Source organism: Vicugna pacos, chromosome 12 (genome assembly GCF_048564905.1).
Source record: "Vicugna pacos chromosome 12, VicPac4, whole genome shotgun sequence".
Taxonomy (NCBI): Eukaryota; Metazoa; Chordata; class Mammalia; order Artiodactyla; family Camelidae; genus Vicugna; species Vicugna pacos.
In genome coordinates, this window is record NC_132998.1 from 41940339 (window position 1) to 41963115 (window position 22777).

The 22777-nt window shown below is 35.3% G+C and overlaps 1 protein-coding gene across 19 annotated transcripts in view; it reads left to right on the top strand.

The window, feature by feature from the left end:
- Positions 1 to 22777, top strand: part of MGAT4C (MGAT4 family member C) — a 338576-nt gene that overhangs the window by 280028 nt on the left and 35771 nt on the right. For 12 of the 19 annotated variants that reach the window (XM_072973280.1, XM_072973281.1, XM_072973283.1 and 9 more), the window contains 2 exons: positions 1501 to 1583; positions 21236 to 21285. In XM_072973280.1, coding sequence (XP_072829381.1) covers positions 1526 to 1583; positions 21236 to 21285 — 108 coding nt within the window. In that variant the 5' untranslated portion in view covers positions 1501 to 1525. Of the gene's footprint in view, positions 1 to 1500; positions 1711 to 21235; positions 21286 to 22777 lie in introns of all 19 variants that reach the window. The other 7 variants (XM_072973305.1, XM_072973288.1, XM_072973289.1 and 4 more) reach the window with 2 other exon arrangements.

Sequence of the window (22777 nt, forward strand, 5' to 3'; positions counted from 1 at the left end):
CATGTACCCCCGGACCAAGAGCTATCACACATCACTGCACTTGGCACCCTATGCCACTAGACCCAGGTTCACAGCACGCTGCGGTGTTCCCCCCCCCCCTCCCCGCCACATGGGAAGTCTTTTCTTAACCAAAGTCAGTCCAGGAAGTCTGGAAAAAGTGACTGCTTCTTTAAATGCAGACACCTGCACAAGGCTGCAGGAAATCACGAAGAATCAGGGAAGCGTGACACCACCAAAGGAACACAGTTGATGTCTAGGAACTGACATTTCCTACGAATTTCCCAAATCTTTAAATTCTGCTTCCTTTTTGATCAACAATTCGATCTTTAAGTCATTTCTTCCTTCTCGCATTTTACTATAAGCAGTCAGGAGGAACCAGGCTACCCCTTCAACAGTTTGCTCAGAAATTTAATCAGCCAAATACCCCAGTTTTATTGCTCACAAGTTCTACAAAACATTAGGACACAAACAGGATTCAGCCAAGTTCTTTGCCGTTTTATAACAAGGACTGCCTTTTCTCCAGTGCCCAATAATACGGTTGTCATTGATATCTGAGACCTCATCAAAATGGTGTTTATCGCCCCATATTTCTGTCAACATTCAGTTCTCAAGTACTTGGCTAGTCTCTAGAAAGATTGAAGCTTTCTCTTCAGCTCCCCCTCTTCTTTCTGAGGTCCCACCAGAATCACCTTTAAAGGTCTGTTCACAGCACTGTAGGTTTTTTTTTTTTCTAACAAGCACCTCAAAACTCTTCCAGACTCTACCAATTACATAGTTCCAAAGTCATGTCCATACTTTCAGCTCTTTCTTACAGCAGCATCACTACATCTGGGTACCAATTTGTCTCAGTCCATTTGGACTGCTATCACAAAATACCATAGACTGAGTGGCTTAACCAATAAAGATTTATCTCTCACAGTTCTGGAGGCTGGGAATTCAAGATCATGGTGTCAGCAGATGTGGTGACCCATGAGAGCCTGCCTCCTGGTTCACAGTAGTCCTTCTCACTGTTGTCACACGGCAGAAGGGACCATGCAGCTCCCTGGAGGTATCTTTTTTGACGGCAGTAATCCTGTCCATGAGGGCTCCATCCTCCATACCCAGCTGTCTCCCAAAGACGTCACCTCCAGATACCACATTGGGATTTAGGTTTCAACATACGAATTTTGAGGGGACACAAACATTCAGTCTCTGGCAGATTAGAATGCAAAAAAAAAAAGGGAGAGTAAAGTCAATAAAACATGTTAGAATTATTTTGCTATTGAAAGATTCAAATTAACTTTGGGTTTATAAACAGTCTCCCTTTTTTTCCACATCATTAATTTTTTGTAAGTGAACAACCACCCCCCAAATATATTTTATGGAGAGAGAAGAGTTTCAAATACATTTCATATCATTTGTAATAGTTTGATACTTATATTAAATTTTCCTTTTGATAATTTTATGAAAATTACAGTTTACCATTTACAGCTACGCTGAATGTTTCTCTCTTTTTTTCAGAAAATGCCTAAACTGTGGTTGATACATGTTAGTCCTAAATCTCTCTGAAGAAAACCTCGTATTTGACAAAAAGACATGTTCCAGTATGTCTCTGAAGAAATACAGTGAGACAAATGGGTTGTTGCCTACCAATCCCTTTTTCAGTAGAAGCTCTTGCTTTATTTCCATTTAGTCAAAGGAATCATCCCTCTCGGAAAATAAAGACACATGGTAATGCTGAAAAGAATCGTAGGATTTTAGAGGTGAAAAGAACTTAGAGATGGTTTAGTCTAAGGTTACACGGCTGGTTAATGACATTGCCAGAATTAGAAATACCGTCTTCTGGTTCTCAGTCCAGTGTTTTGTTTTGTTTTGTTTTGTTTTGTTATACTATGCTGTGGCCCACTTCATGTCACCTCTGAAAAAGCATTCTCCTAAAGCATCTGTGAAAGACTCATAGCATCTTGAACAGAAATATTTTCTCTGCCAAAAAATGCCTGCCAAGGATTCTGCTACTAAGAGCTCCCACTGGGCAAAGGGTCCCTAGACAGCACACTGAACAAACTGTAATGAGGTATATAATGTCTCCATTCTCTAGTGACATGGAGGCTTCACAATGTAGACTTTGTATTTTTAAAGTGAATATTTTAAGCAAGCATCTCAGTTGTCTAACCCAGTGCACCACATCCCATGAGACAGAGCCTACAGCCTCTCACACTCAGTGATGTTATGCTTTAGGGCGACAGGGGGCTGTTTCAAGATAGTTGGCTTTGTCTGTGTAGACCCCATTTTTTTTTCCTTTTTTCTTTAAGAAATCAGCATGATCTCTCTGGCCTTTTCTGTAACTGAGCAATTGAGTAAGGTCTCAATGTAAAAGCTGTATTCACAGCAATAGTGCAAAATGTCACTGAGATGCCACTCCCAGACTTCATTCGATTCCTGTAACAGATATTCTCCATTCTGTGCTCCAGGAGCTGAAACAGGCTTTGTTCCCTAGAGTTATCAGTTGTACCAGATGAACACTATATCTTGAATATTACAGAAAGCTAGATTCATGGTGAATTTGTAAATTCATGTGGATAAAAAAACAGAGTAATCAAAATAAATGTAATGCTATAATAACTAGCGTGCTTGGGAGATTAAAATGAGGTCCTTGATTTCTGTCAAGGTGAACACTCATCTTTGGTTTGGATCACAGATTCTCACATTTAAATCACTTTGATAATGTTACCTTCCTATCATCCCCAAAAGTCACCATGGCAACAAATCAATGGCAAAGAAAACCTCTTCATTACATATTGTTTTTTAACATCTGTAAGTTATCAGGCTGTATTCGGAACATAATCCATTATATCTAGGAACTTTTCATATGTTTATTATTTATATTTCATTATTAATGCTTTCTTATGCACCATAATCACATATATTTTCCCCAGTGTGGAGTCCTAAAACTACGTTTTGTTACAAAACACACTCCCTCTGTCCACATTCCCTTGAATCACAGAGGAAAAAAAAGTGATTTCTATTCATCAAAACTAAAGGTCATTAATTTTTAATTTTTTCTTTATCTTAAGTTGAATGCCTAGAAAATACCTATACTATTTATAGCCTTGATTTTGTGTGTGTATATATATATATATTTTACAAACAGCTATTTCCATGCTGAGAGAATAAGTCTGTTCTAAAAAATTAAACACTTTAATTTTGTTACCTTCAAATTTTTACAGTAATGGAAAGCCATTACTATAATTGTGTTTTTAATCATACTCACCCTGGGAAGCTAACTTTATGGGGCAACATATTTATTTGAATATGTCCTTCCTCCAGTTAATAAACCTCTCTTTCTTTTTCTCCACACCTACTAATTTTGAGTAGAATATACAAATCCAACCACCTGTGATTATTACAGCAGTAGCATGAAAGTCTAGTTGCAATGTCTTAATTCCGATTGAATTTGTGGTACATTTGAAGTGTGTGTGTGTGTGTGTGTGTGTGTTCGCTGACAAGTTTTTATAACCAGATTGAGGCATAGTCAGATCGGATAATCCTTTAAGCTCTTTCTGCTGCTGCTTTAATAACACTTCATGCATTTCCAAATATTTTCAAATGTTCTATTTGATCTAAATAATCAGGCAAATTGTTGCCTATTTTCCCTGCTAATCAAAATAAAATAGAAAAGCCAAAATTACAAAGGAAAATGTAAAAAACAAACACAACATAAATAAGTGATAAAAGCCTGAATCAGTTACTAGGGGGTAAATTAACCCAAATAAATTACCTGTAACAGTGAGTATAACTGCTTTCCCTGCAAAAGGAAAGGAGCTTGATTAGGCAAGACAAGGCTGAATTGTAGCTAAAATCAGAATAGTTAAGATAGCAAGTGGCAAAAGGCCAAGAAAAGAAAAAAACGGAAAAAAAGATTAGACAGTGGAGAGAGGAGAAATGTAGGATCCATCTGATAAAGAAAAGATGCCTTGTTAGCAGCATCTGCCAAAATGGAACTGAATAGTGGCACAGCACTGGTGCAGTGAGTCACTTCTGGTAAACAAGCGTCTGGAAGTTTAGTAGACAAGTCTTATCTAAGACTCAGGCCATGGAGGACCTGATCTATTGCTACTCAGTGTAACAGAACTGACAGCCCAGTAGCAAGATCTAGCAAGGTAGGAATGGGGTAGATCAACTAGTCATTTAAAAAGGAAACTGGAAAGAAAGAAATGGGGGAGGGGAGAGAGAGAGAGAGACCAGCAGGTGACTTAGCCATTTCATTCACTGAGCACATGCCCAGAGGGAGAACCTACTCTCATAAGTCTCCGTTTCACTTTATTCTCAATGTTTAAACATTTCTAGTGTTTAAAGATAACAAAAATGTGATGGTAATTATAGCACATATATATATCTATATATATCTTTACATATTTTGCATATATACATTGTCTAATTTCCCATGCATGTTATTGATAGAGTTATATATAAATAACATACAATAATTTTTGAGTAAATAGGAAGGTAATTTTTCAGGGTTATTTTCTAGGGAAATTTTTTTTTCCTGCTGCCTTTATATTCTAATCCTCATTTCAGTCCGCATCCTCCCATCAGACAAGACCACACTGTATCATCATATTGAATGCTGGCCATTGGAGGTCCTGAGATACTTTAAGAGAAGACCACTGAATGTACCACTCTTTAGTCACAGTTTGACCTTTTTCTTTTGCTTTTATAGTTCGGCATTTGAAACTGCTACCTGACCTCTTAGCAATTCAGCTATGATCTCCTCATCTTTGCCTACTTGGTTATACTTAGGCAAAATTCTTAAAAGGAATAATAGAAGAGAGAGTCCTTTACAATTATAAGAGATACTAAGGTTGTTTTCTGTGCTCATTTATTCACTTATGTGAATCCCCCCAAATCCCATTCACTTGAGAAAATATCAAGTAGCATCATTATGCCAGGGTTTGACTAGATATCAATATGCAAATGCTGTTCTTGTCAGTCAAGGGTTCACCCCTATTCACATCGGTGGAGTGACACGAATCTCTTCTTCTTAGGGAAAAAAAATCAGTGCTTCTCCACCCTTTATTTTTCTTATTAAACTTAATTTCTTATTAAGATTTCTATCTTGTGAGGTCTTCCTTCTGAGCCCTAGGACTAATTTTTAAAATGAATAATTTATTTAAAATATTAATTGGTTAAAGTGCTTGTTCATATTTCAAAAACAGCTCCTACTGAAAAGTGGCAATAAACTAAGGCTAATCCACACGTCAGATTTTCCCCAGGGTTTTACCAACTTCATCCTTTAGTGTGTGGGCTTCTCGCACTTTAGAAAATCCTTGCTTTGTTACTATTACAGAGAGAATTATGAGCTGTCATTCAGATATGTTAGGGTGGAAAAAGTTTGAGAACTGTTCGCCTTAGTTCAATGTGAAGTTCTTATGGAAGTTAGGAAATCATTTTCAGGAAGACAGCCTTTAGGAGAACTATTAAAATCGTACCTTACTATTTTGCCATAGCAGGGTTGGTAGAGTCTTGGTGAAGGAGTAAGAACAATAAGGCCATCGGGTTAAGGCCTGGTGACCTGGCAACACCCCATTCAACTTCCTGTAGGTGTTCTTCAGTCTGCAGAAGGAAAAATAAAAGAGCACTGATGTTTAATCTAACATGCTTTGTCATCAAGTTAATAGGTAAGAGGATTTATATTTCCAAAAAGTAAATAAATACCAAATTAAATATTAAAAGCAAAAGAACTGATGTTCATTACCACAAAATTTCCCTTGTGTCTTCTATTCAGAAATATAATTATTTCCAGAAAGAAGATGCAAATCTACACTGACTTCCACTATGGAATATGAGTTGAAAGTTTGAACTGAATAGACATGTAGTCTCATTTTCAGAAAGTGCAATATCCAGAGTCACTCTTCCCTTCATAGTTTTAGGTGACACGGTAACAGAAATAAGAGCTTTGAAATACCTGTTACATTTTCATTTGAGCAAATGTTTTATTCTAATGCCAGCGTGCATGCTTTTCAATGCAGTAAAAAGAAAAAGCTGTTTCTGAAAAATATTTTCTCATCAACTTGAAACACATAAATCTCAAGAACTTCATTAGCAAAAGCACCTATTGAAAACACTTGTTTTTCCATCTCCATTACTGAATCATATGTTATAATCAATAAACACTTGTAGTCTATATGGAATAATTCATATTCTCATAGAAAAAGTGTTGGAGTTTGAGTATTTGGGTACTCTAGGTGGATCTATTAAGATTCTTCAGAGCCCTCAAGAACTGAATTATTGACTAATTTTTAAAATGTTCTTCATATGGACTTATTCTGAAGTATGCTTTGCATACAAGAATGAAAAGGTAACTCCTAGTTCTCTCAGAGTTTCCAACAGCATACTACAACTAACAGAATGAAACTTTAGGTAAAGCTTTAAGTGTCTTAGATGTTTTTCTTCTTCAAAGAAGAAAATTACCTAGATAAGGACCTAAGGAACTAGCTAATTCTCCTAAATTCATTGTCATGAGGAAAAAAAAGGCAGGGGTGGATATGTTGACACAGTATTCTCTTCTTCAATTTCTGTCCTCTTCAGTTATATATTTCTTTTATTCAGTTTGGTAGTATATATAACTCTCTCTCCCTCTCTTTTCTCTCTCTACCTACCTACCAACCTACCTATTTACCCATCTAAGTAATCATTTTTCTATCTATCCATCTATCCAAACATCCTTCCATCCACCCTTTGCTTTATTGCTCAAAATATGTGAGAGCAGGAGGAAAGAATGCATGTATATGAATATGTGTGGCTGTCTGTCTATTTATCTGTCTATCTCATCTTTGATGAGACTCACAAATATAAGCATAGACACGTTTTGTACACTCATAAACATATTTGGATTTTATTTTAGCTTTTATTATTTATTTGCAATTATATCATTTTCTCCTCCACTCATATGTGGACAAGAACAACAAAAAACATTGGTCTGACCTGGGATTTTTTAGAAGTATGGAGCTAAAAAACAGACAATAAGAGAAATTCAGAAACTTCAAGAAAAGTTCTGTCTCTTTGCTTGAGAAAGATCTTTTTCTGAATAATTAGTTTAGTGACGAGTGTGCTGGGGTTGTTGCAACCGAACTAAGAGAATGTAATCAAGTACTTAAGAGCACGGGAAATGCCATTTACCAGCTCTGTAACCTTGGGCAAGTCACTTAATCCTTTTGTTCTTAGTTCCGAAGTCTGTAAAAGAAGGATAATGATGGTAATTATTTCATAGAGATGTCTTGAAGTTTGAATGTGTTAATATTTATAAAGAGCTCTGAACAGTAGTTGGCAAACAATAAACACCCTATATGTTAGCTGTTGTTGTCTGAATACCCTTACAGAAATGAAAGCTCATGAGCGCAGGAGATTTGCTTTTATGTTCATTGCTATTTCCTAGAAGTAACACTTGAAAGTATTCAATAAGCCTCATTTTGAAGAGGCAGTGCAGTGTCCTAGTTAAAAACAGTGATCATGAGGACAGACTCCCTGCATTAAAATCCAGGCTCCAGTACTGTTAGGTGTTTTACTTGTGCAAGATCCTTAACGCTGTTCTTCAGTTCTCAATACTGTAAAATGAAGATGTTTTGCTTAATTTTATGTGTCAGCTTGACAGAATCTCAGGGTGACCAGATGTTTGGCTAAACATTATTTCTGGATGTGTCTGTGATGGTGTTTCAGGATGAGATTAGCATTTGAATTGGTAGAATGAGTGAAACAGATTGCTCTTTCCAACGTGAGTGGGCCTCATCCAGTCGATTAAGGGCCTGAATAGAAAGAAAAGGCAGAGGAAGGGAGAATTTGTTCAGTCTGCCCGACAGCTGAGCTGCAACGTCAGTCTTCTGCACTCAGACCAGGACTTGCACCATCGGCTCTCCTGCTCTTGGGCCTCTGCACTCAGAGTGAAACTACACCATCGGATTTCCTAGTCTCTTATCTTGCAGATGGCAGATCTTGGGAATTCTCAAATTCCATAATTGCATGAGACTTGTAGATAAATAAATAAAAGACAGAGAGAGAGATCTTCTGTTGGTTTGGTTTCTCAGGAGAGAAGCTAACATAGGGTTAATAATAAAAATCTCAACTCATGCAATTATTGAGAGGAGTAAATGGAATAACATATATAAAATCCTGACCCATAGTGCATTTCTACCCCATCACCTGATGCTAAGGGAAATCATTCACATAGTGTCATATGGGAATAGGATGAGCTCTCTGGAGTTGCACAACCCAGCAGTCCTCATGTGAGTTATATAAATGTCAACCATGTTTGATATGTTGATAACCAAAAGTAAAGTTAAGAAATATTTTATAGCCTGAAGAATACTGTTATAAGCCAACTAAAAAGCATGTTCGAAAAACGGTTGGGGCTATCTCTGTGAATTTTTTTTTGCTTGTTTGATCTCAGAACTTGATGCTATAGTGCCTATTTGATATTTTTCTCTTCTAAAAGAGATTGTCTTTTCGAGCTTAGACTATTTTGAATCTATGTTTTTCCCATATTCACATATTACCATTATGCCTGCTACTTTCTTAACCTCCAAAAATCAAAGCGTTCCTTGCTTTGGTATTTTCACAATGCACTTAATATGACTGTGTGCAATTCCCTCCGCTCTTTGTGCTTTGACATAATCATATTCTCCATTGCCTACCTCTGCACTGAAAAGCAGTATTACTTTGGAATTTTACTTTGGGACAACCTGTATTATTTTATAAGCTTTAACCTCAGCTACAATTTAGAGTAATCTAAATGATTACTAATCTATGTGATAATCTAGATTTCATCTTTGTTTAGAAAAATCAGCATACTCTTGAATGAGCAAATTGGATACATGTTTTCCCATGGATTTTGACTGAATAAGGAGTTTGCTTCTTGGTTGCTCAATTTTTTAAATTGGTTGTTAATTGCATTATTAGAACTCAGCACAAAAATATGGTTCCAAATCTGATTCTTTATGGACCTGGTAGGAGGTGGCTACTCTAGGTCTGTCCTGACAAATATACCTCTGTGTTCTAGTAATATTATTTTCCTAAAAATCTCTTCAGGGATAGACACAGCTTTGAAATCCCAGCTTATTAAGAAAGATACAGAGATAAAGCTATAACCTTTAAAAACTATATTGCTGTCTATATAAATAAATATTGTTAAGAGAATCTTAGCTACAAACCATCAACTGAAACTAAAGCTGAAATTTGGGGGAAAATATCTGTTGATAAATATTTTGATTGAATCCACACACAAGAAATAGATTAGCTGACTAGCTTTTTCCTTCATATTGATTTATTCTTTCAATAACTATTTATTATATCTATGATTTGTTAGATACTTGCAAACTATCCAAGAAAAAAATTCTGTTCTTATAAAGTTTGCAATCTAGTCTGAGAAGACAGATAATGAATAATAAATAAATAAGTAAATTATATGATGTATTGGAAGGTTACAAATGCTATAGAAAAGAAAAAGACATAGGACAAGATGAGGGGCTTTAAAATGCCTGTTTGGAGGGAGGAACTTGGAATTTAATAGGACAGACCTCTTTGAGAAGGTTGTATCTGAACAGTGACTTGAAGGAAGGTAAGTGCTCAAGCCATGGGAATATTTAGGAGGAGAAATTTCAAAAAGAAAATTGGAGCATCCAGGGCAAATTTCACACATCAAGGAGGCTCACAGCAGGTGCAGAGAACAATGAAGAAGACAGTGTGGCTGCTGCTGAAAGAAGAGGGCAGGAATCAGAGACCAGTGAGGACCTTTTGAGCCATCGTAATTGGCATTCATTTCAAAAGGATTGAGGAGATATTACAACGTTTGTGTAGAGGAATGAGATTATCTGACTTTTATTTTTAAAAGATCCTTCTAGTTACTCTCTTTAGAATAGGTTGGGGGATGGGCAAAGAGACAAGTTTGCAAGAGTGAAAGGATGGGGGCGAGCTGAAACCATATTAATTAAATACAGATAAGAAATCCTAGTAACTTGGACCAAGATGATAGCAATAGTTTTAGAGAGCTATTGTTATATTATGGATGTATATTAAAGATGAGGCCAGCAGGATTTCCTGGTGAATTGGATGTGGTGTGTAAGATGGAGTTGACTCTAATTGGCCTGGAGGACTGGAAACTAGAGAAACATCAGTTGGGAATGAGACTGTTGTATAAATTCATCTGCTTACTCAACTCCCAAAGCTTACACAGTTCCCTTTCCTCTGGATGCCATGTTATGTGTGGAGTATTACAATTGGAGACTTTTTTCACTTTACAGGTATTAGATTTTAGACTAATAGACTTAGTAAAATCTAAAACTCATACATATACTCTATTTTCTAATCTGGAGCACTGTTTTTGACCCAGTCACCTGTGGAAGGATGGTGGTTTCAGTATTTGAGAAGTAAATCCATATTATCTCAATTTGACTTACCTCAATATATTTTGTAGGTAGGACTGTCCTATTCAAGAGAAAGGGTAGAGTTTTTGGGGAGAAGCTTATTAAAAAATACTTGAGGATAAGCCAGATAAGCCACAAAGTCATATATTTTTAACTCCTCAGAGAATGGAAGACACAAAACTAAATGACCAAATTCCAGAAAAGGAAGATCCTTCCCCAGAGTAAAAGAATCAAAGGAATCTCATAATTGTTTTCATCTCTAAGGGCACTGCCGCAGAGGAAGACTTTCTGCCTTAGACAGGATGAGGGGAAACCAGAACAATTTTTAACAAGCTATAAATGGTCACATGTGGGTTGAAGCAATGAATTAGAATTCCAAGGAGTCACTATCACAAACAAGATCTGTAGTATTGACCACAGAGGAGCTTCACCAAGGGCAAGGCCATGGCCTGAAAAAGACTGGGGCAAGGGAGGCCTTTCACGTACTGCGCTGCTGCAGAGGGCCGGGGGCAGGGCAGGGCAGCCTCTTCAGAGGCATGGAAAACTGGGATAGAAAAGAATGCCTCAGTAATCGGTAAGACCCCAGACACCCAGGTCAACTGCAGATTAAACTGGTTTCGGCCCTCACTCAGCCACACAGGGACTGAAAGTGAGGTTCAAAAGCTTCATCAGAAATTCATATTAATAACTGAACTATAAGAAAAAGACTAATTAACTAACAACACAACAACCACAAAAACTGTTTCCCAAGAAACTAACCGTAGAGGGAAGGAATAGTTTAGAAAGAGGAATAGTAATGTTGCAAAGCAGATGAAGGTGTGAACCATAACCCTGAAGAGCAGAATACCTACCAAAAAATCAAAGTAAAGCTTAAAGAACAAAATCTGCATTGTAATAAACAATGAATATTAAAAAAACAGAAACCTATTCATAGATACAGGAACCAACTAGTGGTTGCCAGAGGGTAGAGAGAAGGAGAAAGGACAAGATAGGGATAAGAGATTGAGGTACAAACTACTAGGTATAAAATAAGCTACAAGGATGTATTGTACAGCACAAGGAATATAGCCAATATTTGACATTAACTTTAAATGGAGTATGATCTTTAAAAATACGGAATCACTATGTTGTACCTCTGAAACTAATAGAATATTGTAAATCAACTATACTTCAATAAAACAAAATTAAAAAATAGAAAACCTGCATTGTTGCCCCTGATAAGAAAATGTGTATTTTATGGTCACTAGCACAGGCTGGTCTGAAAAATTCCAGTGGCCTAAGAGATAAGAACACATGGGGCAGACCAAAATTAGCTGAAATGGATGTTAAAGCTGAAATTTTAGAGGTAATCCAATTGCAGTATTTGACAGAGGCTCAGGAGAACCAGGGAATCCTCTGAGTTATTAGGGATGCATCCAGTTGACGGGACTTGTGCAGCCAGGGTCTAGGTCCTGTGTTGACCAGCTAGCACTTCCACTTTGGCTTGTGCTCTTACTCTGTCTGCATGGCAAGAAAGTTCACTCCTGCTTTCGTCTCTAATCCTCAACCTGGACCAGCGGGCCTCATAATCTATTACATGCCTTCTGCCCATGGAACAGATGATCCAGTGTCCTTAAAACTGAAGTCCAGTAGAACAGATACTAAGGATGCTGTAGGCAATTTGATTTTCACTATTTCTCTCTTAACTTGAAAGCAAAGCACCTGGCCCAAGCTTTCTTCCTCTACCAAGTTGAAGGTTTGTACTGGGAATGGACAATGAGGGAAATTGATGACAGGAAGACCTCCTTCCTCCCCCCACCTTCCTCCAGGAAGCATCTGAAGACGGTCTTCCACCTTCCATTACTTTCTAAGGGAGGGATTTTGCTGGCCAACCCCATCCCCTGTTAGCATGGATAGATGTCTGCCCACTAAGATGTTTCTACTTTAACCTTGTTCACATCCAGGGTTTCATTCCCCACAATCATTTCTTGAAAGTTGCTCCCTGTTGGACTAAATTCTTCAGGCGAATCTTCTGAGGATCCAGAATCTGAGGAAAAATGCTTCTATCATGTCGTGTTCTCTTTTACTTTAACAGCTAAGAATGAAGTGTTTTCAGACATTTGTGCAATTTGAGGCTTGATAAAATTACAATTCTTAGGGTAAAATTTCATAGTTAAAAGTCATTTCTTAATTAAAATTATTTGAATAAATAATCTCCAATGTATTAGACTCTAGATCAGTATTGGATTCTGATGTGATTCAATAGCCAGTCATAACAAAAGCTAGAGTAAGCATTTTAGCTGAGGAGTTAAACAACTAGGCAGATTTAAAACTTTAATAAGCCATATTTGTTTCCTAAAAATTTCTAAGACAACTGTGAGAGTTTTCTGAACATTACCTTAATAATTTTTATTCATTTAAAAAACAAGATGTGGCGCCTCTGGGAGAATACAATAAGGGAAAAACAATGCTTTGCTCTTTGAGTGACAAGAGGAGGTCAGTCTGTCATGAGGCCTCGCTCAGTGAGGCCTTGAGCCTCAAATAGGTATGTCATCCCGGAGGTCTCTACAAGCTGTAGGCCTTCATGTGAGTTGGTGGTCATGGCTGCATGTTTCCCTCTCCACCTCTAGGAAATTGAGAACAAAGACATTTTCAGAGACAATGCTCTCTACCCATTGTCTTGCTTCCTGCTTTATTTCTGTTTCCATCCATGCGAGAGTGCTGACTTGCATTTTTCTGGTCAGGCTGAGTATGCTGACGTGCATGGAAAAGGTAGGCAGCGTGGGGGTGAAGCTTACCCCACAAGTGTTAGCGCCCCGCCCAGGGGTTGCTGCTCTAGTGCTCTTAACATACAGAGCTGATCAAGTGAGAGGAGCAAGAACCAGAAGGACTGAATCCTCGTCATCTTAGTTCATTGTAATCAGTTCAAATTGAAGTTTCACACTGTGGTTTTGTGTCCAAAAAGTAAGCATATCTGAGTACCACAGCCTAGGTAGGAGAGCCTTTATCAGCTGTATTGGCCACATCAGACTGAGGCTTGAACTGTCCTGTGTCTGCCCTTCCAGCGTGAATGTATCCCCCCAGGAGAGGGATGGAGGTGGGCAGGGACTGTGTGCATCTCACAAGAGAAAAAGGAGACAGGTGTTTCCAGCCAGCAGAATGGAAATTAGAAACACTGGTTTTAGCCCAGCTCATCAAGAGAATTATGGTTCCTTCTGTAGGGAGAAAAAAATCAGCAAAGGGATGAACAAACGTGAACAAAGGATGAACAGAACACAAAGGAAGAGCTCCTATGAACGTTAAGGGAAGATGTTCGATCTTCCAGGAAAATGGAATTCTGTGGCATGTGAATTGAATAAAATGTTTTTGTAAAATGTTGCATTCTTTAAATCCAGCAATATTCCTAGAAAACAATGGGAATACATTTGGAAATGCTTTGTATGAACTTAAGACTATCTACTAATGAAACTGGAATTGGGAAGAATTTGAGGGCAAAACTTGAAAACTAAATATTTTTTTACATCTAAAAGATAAATAAAATATTAAATTAGATGTTTAAACACAGTTGTTAGAGTTGAATAAACTCTTAGCTTTTTATTCAAATCATGGAGAAACCACATGAAAAATGTCAGAGAGACATTTTTCCACATAATATATTATGAATTAATTTTTAATTGAGACCTAGAAGACCTGTGGTATATATTGCCTCTGGGAAGCTACCAAAACTCTTGCGACCTCAGTTTTCTAATACAAAAGAAAGCTAATATCAAAACTTGTTAGGCTTGCTTTATAAGACTGATTTAAGAATCCATGACAGTAATATATTTAAAGTATGTTCGGATTTACAACACTGTAAATTTTAAAGTATAATTTAATTGCAAGCCTTATTGAATAAACTACTGGGGAAAATATTTCTCACTATTAGTAGATTATTAAGTTTATTTTTCTTACTAAAAGAGGTTATGAGAAGAGTTTGAATATTTTATTTGGCATGATACAAAATATTTTTATAGATTTGGGGAGGATTTATACTATTTACACAAACTACTCAGTGATCAGAAAGAGAGTTGTCATTTTTCTGATGAGGCTTTTTATTTTGCACTGTGTTTCTAGCAGATTCTTTATAGCATTTATATGTGTCAGTTATGAGGAACATTACAATTTCCTAGATCATTCAAGCCTAAACATCATTTTAATAACTAAAATATATAAATGTAAAAGATACACATTGTTAATTAAGGGTGTATTTTCATTTAAAGTATTTTTTTCTAATAAAAGTATCTATCTAAGCAAAGGTTTAAGTTAACGACTAAGCAAGGAAATGAGACAATGTAAGTTAAATCAGATTTTAAAAGCCCTTAAATTTAAATAAATCTGTGACAATCTATTATTTATGAGGTCCAGAAAGGACTGTGAAATCAAAAATGCTTCCTCAAATAGCAGTGCATAGAATTCAAAATTCTGTCTGCTATAGAAATCTTGTGTTAAAATATTTTCCCTGAAAAGCTCCAGTTAGTGGGAAAATGTCATATAAATTAATTGTATTAGTCATTTAGCTATTGTTGAATATCTGTGATAGTCCAGACACAAAGATGACATAACGTGATTTCCGTCCTTGAGTTTTATGACGGGAAGAGACAGACGTGCACTGAAGACTGCAATAGATGTAGTTCATCCTCTAATTGTAGTCTCGAGAAGTGAATGACCAACATTTCCGCAGGGGTTTCAGACCCTCACACAAAGTGACATTTGATCAGGGTTTTGTCTAGGAAAATAAAAATACATGTTCAAAAGCACTGAAGCTTGAAAGTTCACATGAAATGTGTTTGAAAAATGGCAAGTAGTTCAGTGTGGCTGAGGCATAAGATGCTTGGTGGGAGTGAAATGTATGGCTAAGAAATTTATTTAACCAAACAGGCAATGAGAAACCAATAAAGGGATCAAAGTCAAGAGTGATCTGACCAGATTTGCATGTTAGGACATTATTTTGGCGGCAGAGGTATCTGCTTCACTTGTCTGATTAGCAGGAAGGGGCAATAAACATGATTTACAGAGGGATAAACTGAAAGGCCAGAAGGGTAGCTGCTGTGGGCACAGGAACATTACTTGGAGCCTGAACGCTTGGAAGAAGAGAGCTCCGGAAAGTTATAGTAAGAAAATGTCTTCCTTAATCTGTCACTGTTCCCCAGTGTCATTGTTATGTGCCATTTCTATCTTTGTTCGAGTTGTTACAGATGTAATAACTCCCCCTTCCTCCACCCCAGAGTCACCAGTGCACACCCTGCCCATCTCCCGATCTCGACTATGAGATTAATCTCTGGAATGTGTGAATTTAACATTCCTGTTTTTTCAGTAGTAACTGAAAGGTTATAAAAGTCCACATCATGTAGTAATTTTTTTACACATATTTTAAAGAATTTAAGGCCGATACACAAAAAGAAGTCACTAGGGGAATGCACCTAGCCAACCCCCCCCCCACTTTGTATACCTCAGTTCAACTTTAAAAAAAAAAAAGTAGGTTCCACTAGTCTTTGAATAAAATGTAATTATTGCAGAGTAATTAAAAAAAAAAGAAAAAGGAATCAATAAGCAAGCAAACAACAAAAAAATTCTGTTATGTAGTAAAATATGACCCTAAAAAACACCAATGCATTAGTGTAGGTGATAGAGATGATAAAGGAAAAAAAGCGAATATGTTTAAAAATTAAATCCAGAAAATTGATGTTTTGAATAGGAGAGAATAATATGGGAATTACCAGTGGATTGTATCTGTACAAAGGCTATCAAATAATATTCATGATATGAGTAAAAACAATTAGAGAGTTTCAGAAATATATTATTATGAAATTGGCAAATTTAGAAAATTTTCAAGGTTTAGGGAATGTAAAGGATGTTCTTCTTTTAAATAAGATGATTTAAATCTAATTAGTTGGATATTAGCTTTAAGGAAAACTACTTTGATTTTAAAATCAAGGAACTCTGGAGATTTTCCCCAATCTTGGCATGTTGTATTTTCTTATTTAACTTCTAATTTTATAATATTGTTTTAAATAGATTATTCTTTTTTTATACTGCATACTTTATTGGTTAAATTAATAGTTTTCACAAACTGACATCAAATTCAACTAAGAATAGATATAGCATAAAGGAGCTAATGAGTTATTGGCAGAACAAAGGCTTAAATGATTTAATTTAAATTAGCCAGAAGTATGCCTGAAATAATTTTAAGGAAAAAAAAATTATTTGTTGAAACTAGTGACTAGTATAGCAAACTCACTGATGGTCAACAACTAGCAACTATTTTGCTTAGCCAGAGAATATCTACAAATGGTCATTTTTCTCTAAAAATGACTATCTACTCCACTCCCATTTGTCCATCCTGGATGAGGATTCTCAGGAGTTAGGCAAAAAAAAAAAAAAAAAAAAAAATTAGGGACAGAGGAATGAGAAAAGGGCTGAAGTTTGGAGATAGGAGAAAAAAGATATGAAAACATACTTAAATCACAAATAAAGATCAAATACAAACAAGAGACAGTTCTCCTTCTGTCCCCACCCATGTTAGCTTGGCAAAGACTTAAGGCTTAAAGCACTCAGTTGCCAACTAGAGTGTGAAAAAAGAAACACTCTCCTATGGTTCTGGTAGTATTATATTAGCATGAGTGTTGAAAGTGGGTCCTTTCAGTTTATGGGAATCATGTATGTTTCTACTACAAAAATTAAATACACAAATTAATGAGAAAACTGGGTTAGGTGGGTCTTATAGACCGGGTAGTGTTCTCTTGTCAGTCATTCTAAGCTGTTTCATTCGTAGAAACATAATTTCATTCCTAGCAACATAATTTATGCTTTGTGGTTTATATTCCCTCGATTCCAATTATTTACCCATGTGGTTTTTTTTTAATCAGGATGTCTTTTGATTTCTGTTTGTCTAATACTTGTGTACAATTAGATCTAATATGTTCTCTTGTCACTTAATATTTCATATTTTGTATAATTTTTACAGTTGAGGTGCCTAGTCCCTCAACTAGATAGTCAACTCTTTGAGGCCCAGAAATTAATCTTAGACATTCTAGTGTCACCCCATTTCTAACACAGTGCTTTCTGTAAATTTATGATCAGTAGCTGTAGTTTGAATAATCATCACTCTTGCCACAAACATTATTATTATATAAAACATGCTAGTTGACACTGATGAATTTTTTTTAAAAAGCACATATTTTACCAAAAACTGGTTGAACACCTACTGCTTGCCAATCGTGTACAAGACTCCAGGGATACAATTGTCCATGAAAATAAACAGGATCTGATTTATGTTCTAAGAGATCAGAACGATGTTAAATAATCACACTACTTAATATATGATTAAAACATGAGATAAGAGCTCTGAAGAAAAGAAACAATTGTTTCATAGAGTTTTGAATTCTATATTCTCTAGCAAAGGACAATACTCATTTGAAACCAAGATTTTTTTTTCCTGATCATGCACTAAATATATTTCTCCAGAAGGTATCTTTACAACCACATGTGAGAATAATACTCTACTTCCTGTAAGTCTAGATGCACCTGTGGTCTAGGTGACAACCAGTATGTGTTTGACTGTGGAAGGAGGTCCTGGACCCTCTTTCTCTGTTTCATGTTTCTGTGGATGAATTCTGCCCAGGGAATGCTCAGCTCCAGTGTCATAGGTGAGTCTACTTAGATGGCATCTTAAGTTCAAGAAAGGCAAGCCATACTCAATCAAGGGGCAAAATACCCTACCTTTTCAGTTTTAAGTGTCTGAAGATCATTAATTTGCCTTTTAGTTATCTCATCTATAGTGAAGGCAGTTTTCAAGGTTGAGCTAATGATTTTCCAATGTTGTAGGCCCCAAGCTTCCTTCAAAAATGTTCCAGTTAAAAACGTCACCATAGCTACTCATCTCATTTAGAAGTCAGCTTAAACATGTGGGCATTAACATGTGCAGGCCAAAGTATGTTATCACGGAACTAACACTATTCCTGGTTCCCCAAGGATCTTTCACTTTGCTTGGCTGACTCCGCAACTCCAGTAAAGTGCAGTCAGACTCCAATAAAAGAACAATTTGCCTCTTATTTCCTTTGCTGCCGTTTGCATTTCACCACTCAGCTTACAGAGATGAAATCTATTACTCAGCAGGTAGTGCTTGCACAAATGGAAGATAAATTTTTCTTCCAGATAGGACAGATCAGTGAGAATCATAAAATATTAATGATGAAAGCTGTGGGAATTAGATAGCCCCCTGACCATAGGTTTCTCTTGACAGTGAAGCGCAGGCAGTTTAACCCTTTTTTTTTTGTAAGAGTCCCATCAAGAATGATATGAAGGGAAAATAATACATGATTTAAGAGTCAAATGAGCATAGATTTTTTGAGAAAGGTAATATTTCTGTCTTTCATTTTCTCTCATGTTTTGTGTTCCTTATCTGCAGTAAATTTCACTGAGTGATGTAGTGGATTTGATTTGATTCTGGAAGCTGCTCATGTGCTCAGGAAGGAAACTGCTTGAGTATAACATAGAAAGTACACACTTCTTACTATATTTAACTTAATGCACAATATTATAATAGCTGGCATGTGATTGAAGCAATTCATTTATCCAAAAAATTAGGGATCTTTTTAATGTGTATTCAAATATATGTCATTAAGGAAGGGCTCTGTATTCTTCAGAAAAGTAATTGTTACAGATATTTTTCACTTGCTGAGATTTTATCTTGACAGTCCTTCCATAGTTATTAAACATGTATAATTGTCTTTAGCTTTATATTTCTTTGTAGAATGCTTAGTCAATTACCATTGTCCTAAGATTTTTTTCAACATATGTTTTCATTTTTTACAGAAACAAAGTTTACACTTATAAAATTTAAAGATCATAGAAATTTTTGATTCATTCATAATTGATTCATATTCATTCTTATTATGGCAAACTGAGTAATTATATATATATAAACATATTTATATATTATAAATTTAATTATCTATGTTAAACATTTGAATAAAGTTTAAATGTTGGAAATTTATTAAAAATAATAAAATAATTTTATTAAGCAACTGTTTTTAAAATTCTTTAAACTTTTTATGTTAACATAATTGTAGCATGATTCACAATGCTTTTAATCATGCTAAAGAACAGAAGTATATAAAACTAACCATTGCTCATAGTAATGCCTCAAAAAGTAGGTAATCACCAAAAAATGAAAGTAAATACAACTAAATCATGTCTACTAAAATTTAAAACATATTGAAAGTGCTATTTAATATGCTAAGTCTTAATAATCAGAAAAATAAAGCATCCGTTTTCATCTGTACTCTTTATTTCTCTACCTAAATAGGAAAAATTCTTATAATAATAGTTCTGTTTTTATATCAAAATAATATTTATTGAAAGAAAGTATATGATAATACAGTCAGAGAAATTTATCTTTGCTTAATTACCCTTTACTTAATTAAAAATTTTGTTTCATGTATCTTTTCTCTGGTACACCCCTATGATGAATACATGCACAATGATAGTCCAGATACAATCCTTATAGAGCACTAGTGAGTTCCTAAGATCTTGTGCTTACAGTGTATGTTTAAGTCTCTTGTTGGTGATATGCATACAAGGATAAATCAGCAGATTCCATTTTGTTAATCAGCCTTTTAGAAACTTCATCAACACATTGCAAAAAAATCAGATCTTTTGTTAAAACATATCTTGAAATATGTTTAATTTCATGACGCTAGTAAGTTAAAAGACTCAGAAGACATAGGTCCATCACAGGACACCTGGTCGTCAAGCATGCTGTTTCTTTCATGGTTGCCTGATCATCTGATGATCACCTCCAGCATCTGGAACTCGTTTATTAATATGTTCCATTCATAAGTTTGAAAACATAAACCAAATGCCCTGCTGTAACCAATTCTAAAGCTTGCATAGAATTCAACTTATTATTACTACAGCCTTCTGTGTACCAAATTCTTTGGAATCTATAGCTAGGCCTTCTTAAGCCCTACCTCCTTTCTGTCCCACGCTGATGACTGTCGATGCTGCCCTCTCTGTGCTGAGATATAACCAATTAGCTGTAATGATAATAGCTCCATATTGAGAAATGAATTTATTTGAAATGAGAATTCTAAAATGACTACTAACATTTTAAAATATCAATCTTCAATTGCAACTATTCTTGCTATATGCAGAAGCCACAAAAGAAAAAAAAAATAGAAGAAAAATACAGAAATCCCAGTGCAGGTGTTGTTGACCACAGAAGCTGACCACAGCACATCTAAGTAGAGATGGAAAAAGCGAATAGAGATGTCAGGAAAGGCAGAGAAATCTGTGCCTCAAGAACATAGGAATTTTCACAACTAAACATTGTCTAAAAGAATAAATGTTTCTATAGCATCAAACTTCAGGAAATAACATTATTGGCTCCTAGAGGTACCTAAAGAATGCAGAAAGCACTAAATATTCAAAAATATAAATAGTACTTATAAGTTCAGTGGAGAAAAGCAGTGCAACGTAACAAAATATTTATTATTTAAACTCTCTTTGCTTAAAGAATATGCACATGACTTTAAAGACATTACTAGAGATTTTTCTTCATGTATTTGTTGTGTTATAGGTACACAGTTTTCCTCTGAATACCCTTGTTAACATAGCCTGGCAGACATTCAATAGCAAACTCTGTTCCAGGAAATGAATTTATAATGTTATAGCAGGAACAATCTCTTGAATGTTGAAAACCTTTACATGAGTATAATACGATTGCATGGGAATAACAAATTTTCTAGAAATTTTTAATTTTATTTTTATTAATAATAAAAACAGAGGATTGTATTAGTCATGTTGGACTTTCTTTTTTCCAGTGTATCAACATTTTCTGCACAGAACAGATTATGAAAACTTCTTTCTTAAGGTGAGTTTGGGTGTCATTCACAGTGTTTTGAGGGGCTATAATAAGTTTTTTATATATCAGCAAAGACATCCCATAAATCAGATTGTCTTAGGATAGTTGCATACACCCAGACTGAGAGTGTTTTCTCATTAGTTTTATATACATAAGTCCTATTTATTCAACAGTACTACTTTCACTGTAAACTCTAAAGGATATTTATTGGAAATTTCTGAGTTTGTCAAAGCATGTAACTTGATATTTTGATTAAAACTTGGAAATGTTATTGATGCTAGGAGAAGAAAGCAAGTCATAGAACAAAAATAACCTTTACAACTAATACAATTAAGATATCTCCCAGTGCAAATGAATACATATATGAGAGTCATGTCAATGTCTTTAACTTCATCCTAAAATAAACTATATTGACTGCTTTAATTACCATGAGCCATTTTTCTGTTAATACTGTGGGTATTTTTGCTCTATTATTCCAAGAGTTAGGAATTGTTGTTGTATTATAAATTAGTGTTATATTCGATTTACTCACATATTTACCACTTTTTTCCACCATGCTGTCTCATTAGATTGTCTACCTTATCTACCTGCTTCAAGTATGTCCGTTAGACTTTCCTTTAATGAAGATTTCACTGTTTTTCTTTATCTGAAAGCATTTCTATTTTTATCTTGTTCCTGAAAATTAATTTCTTTGGACTGTGAGTCTCCATTGCCAGGGATTTTTCTGATACCGTTAAAGATTTGATTCTATTGTTTTCTGGGTTCCATTTATCAATGGGAAGTCCATTGTCTGTCTAGTTGCTATACCTGTGTAGGTAATTTGCTATTTCTCCTTGACTGCTTTTAAAATCTCCTCTTGATCCTTGGTGTTCTGAAGCTGGTTATGATATGTGTAGTTTTTATGTATCCCACTTTAGATTTGCTGGCCTTCCTGATTCTGAGGATAGATGTCTTCCAGCATTTCTAGAACTCCTCAGTCATTATCTCCTTTAAGTGTGACTTCTTTCATTTTTCTCTATTTTTCATGTCTCCTAAGTTTTTTTCAAATTATTTCATAGTTTCTTAATACTATGTTCTTGGAATCCATATCCAGTTCACTGATTTGATGTGTATTTATAACTATTTTTTTTAGTATATAATAGATTTTATTGAAAAAAGTCAACTAAAGCATAATAGGATTGTTAGTAACAGTACTGTATCACTACTTTATACCTCTTGATATTTTGTTTCTATACTAATAATTGGAACCACTGATTTGACATTCATTATAGTATATTCTGGTCCTTTCCCATCCTCCCCATATTTTATTTATTTATTTGTTTGTTTGTTTGTTTGTTTGTTTATATTGAAGTACAGTCGGTTACAATGTGTATATTTGTGACTTATTTTAAATTAATCTTTTTATTCTTTTAATTTTTATAATTTGGGGGTTACAAAATTCCATTTGAGTCTTTTACAAATTTAATAGTCCCTTTTTCTTGCTCTTATTTTCAGTTGAAAC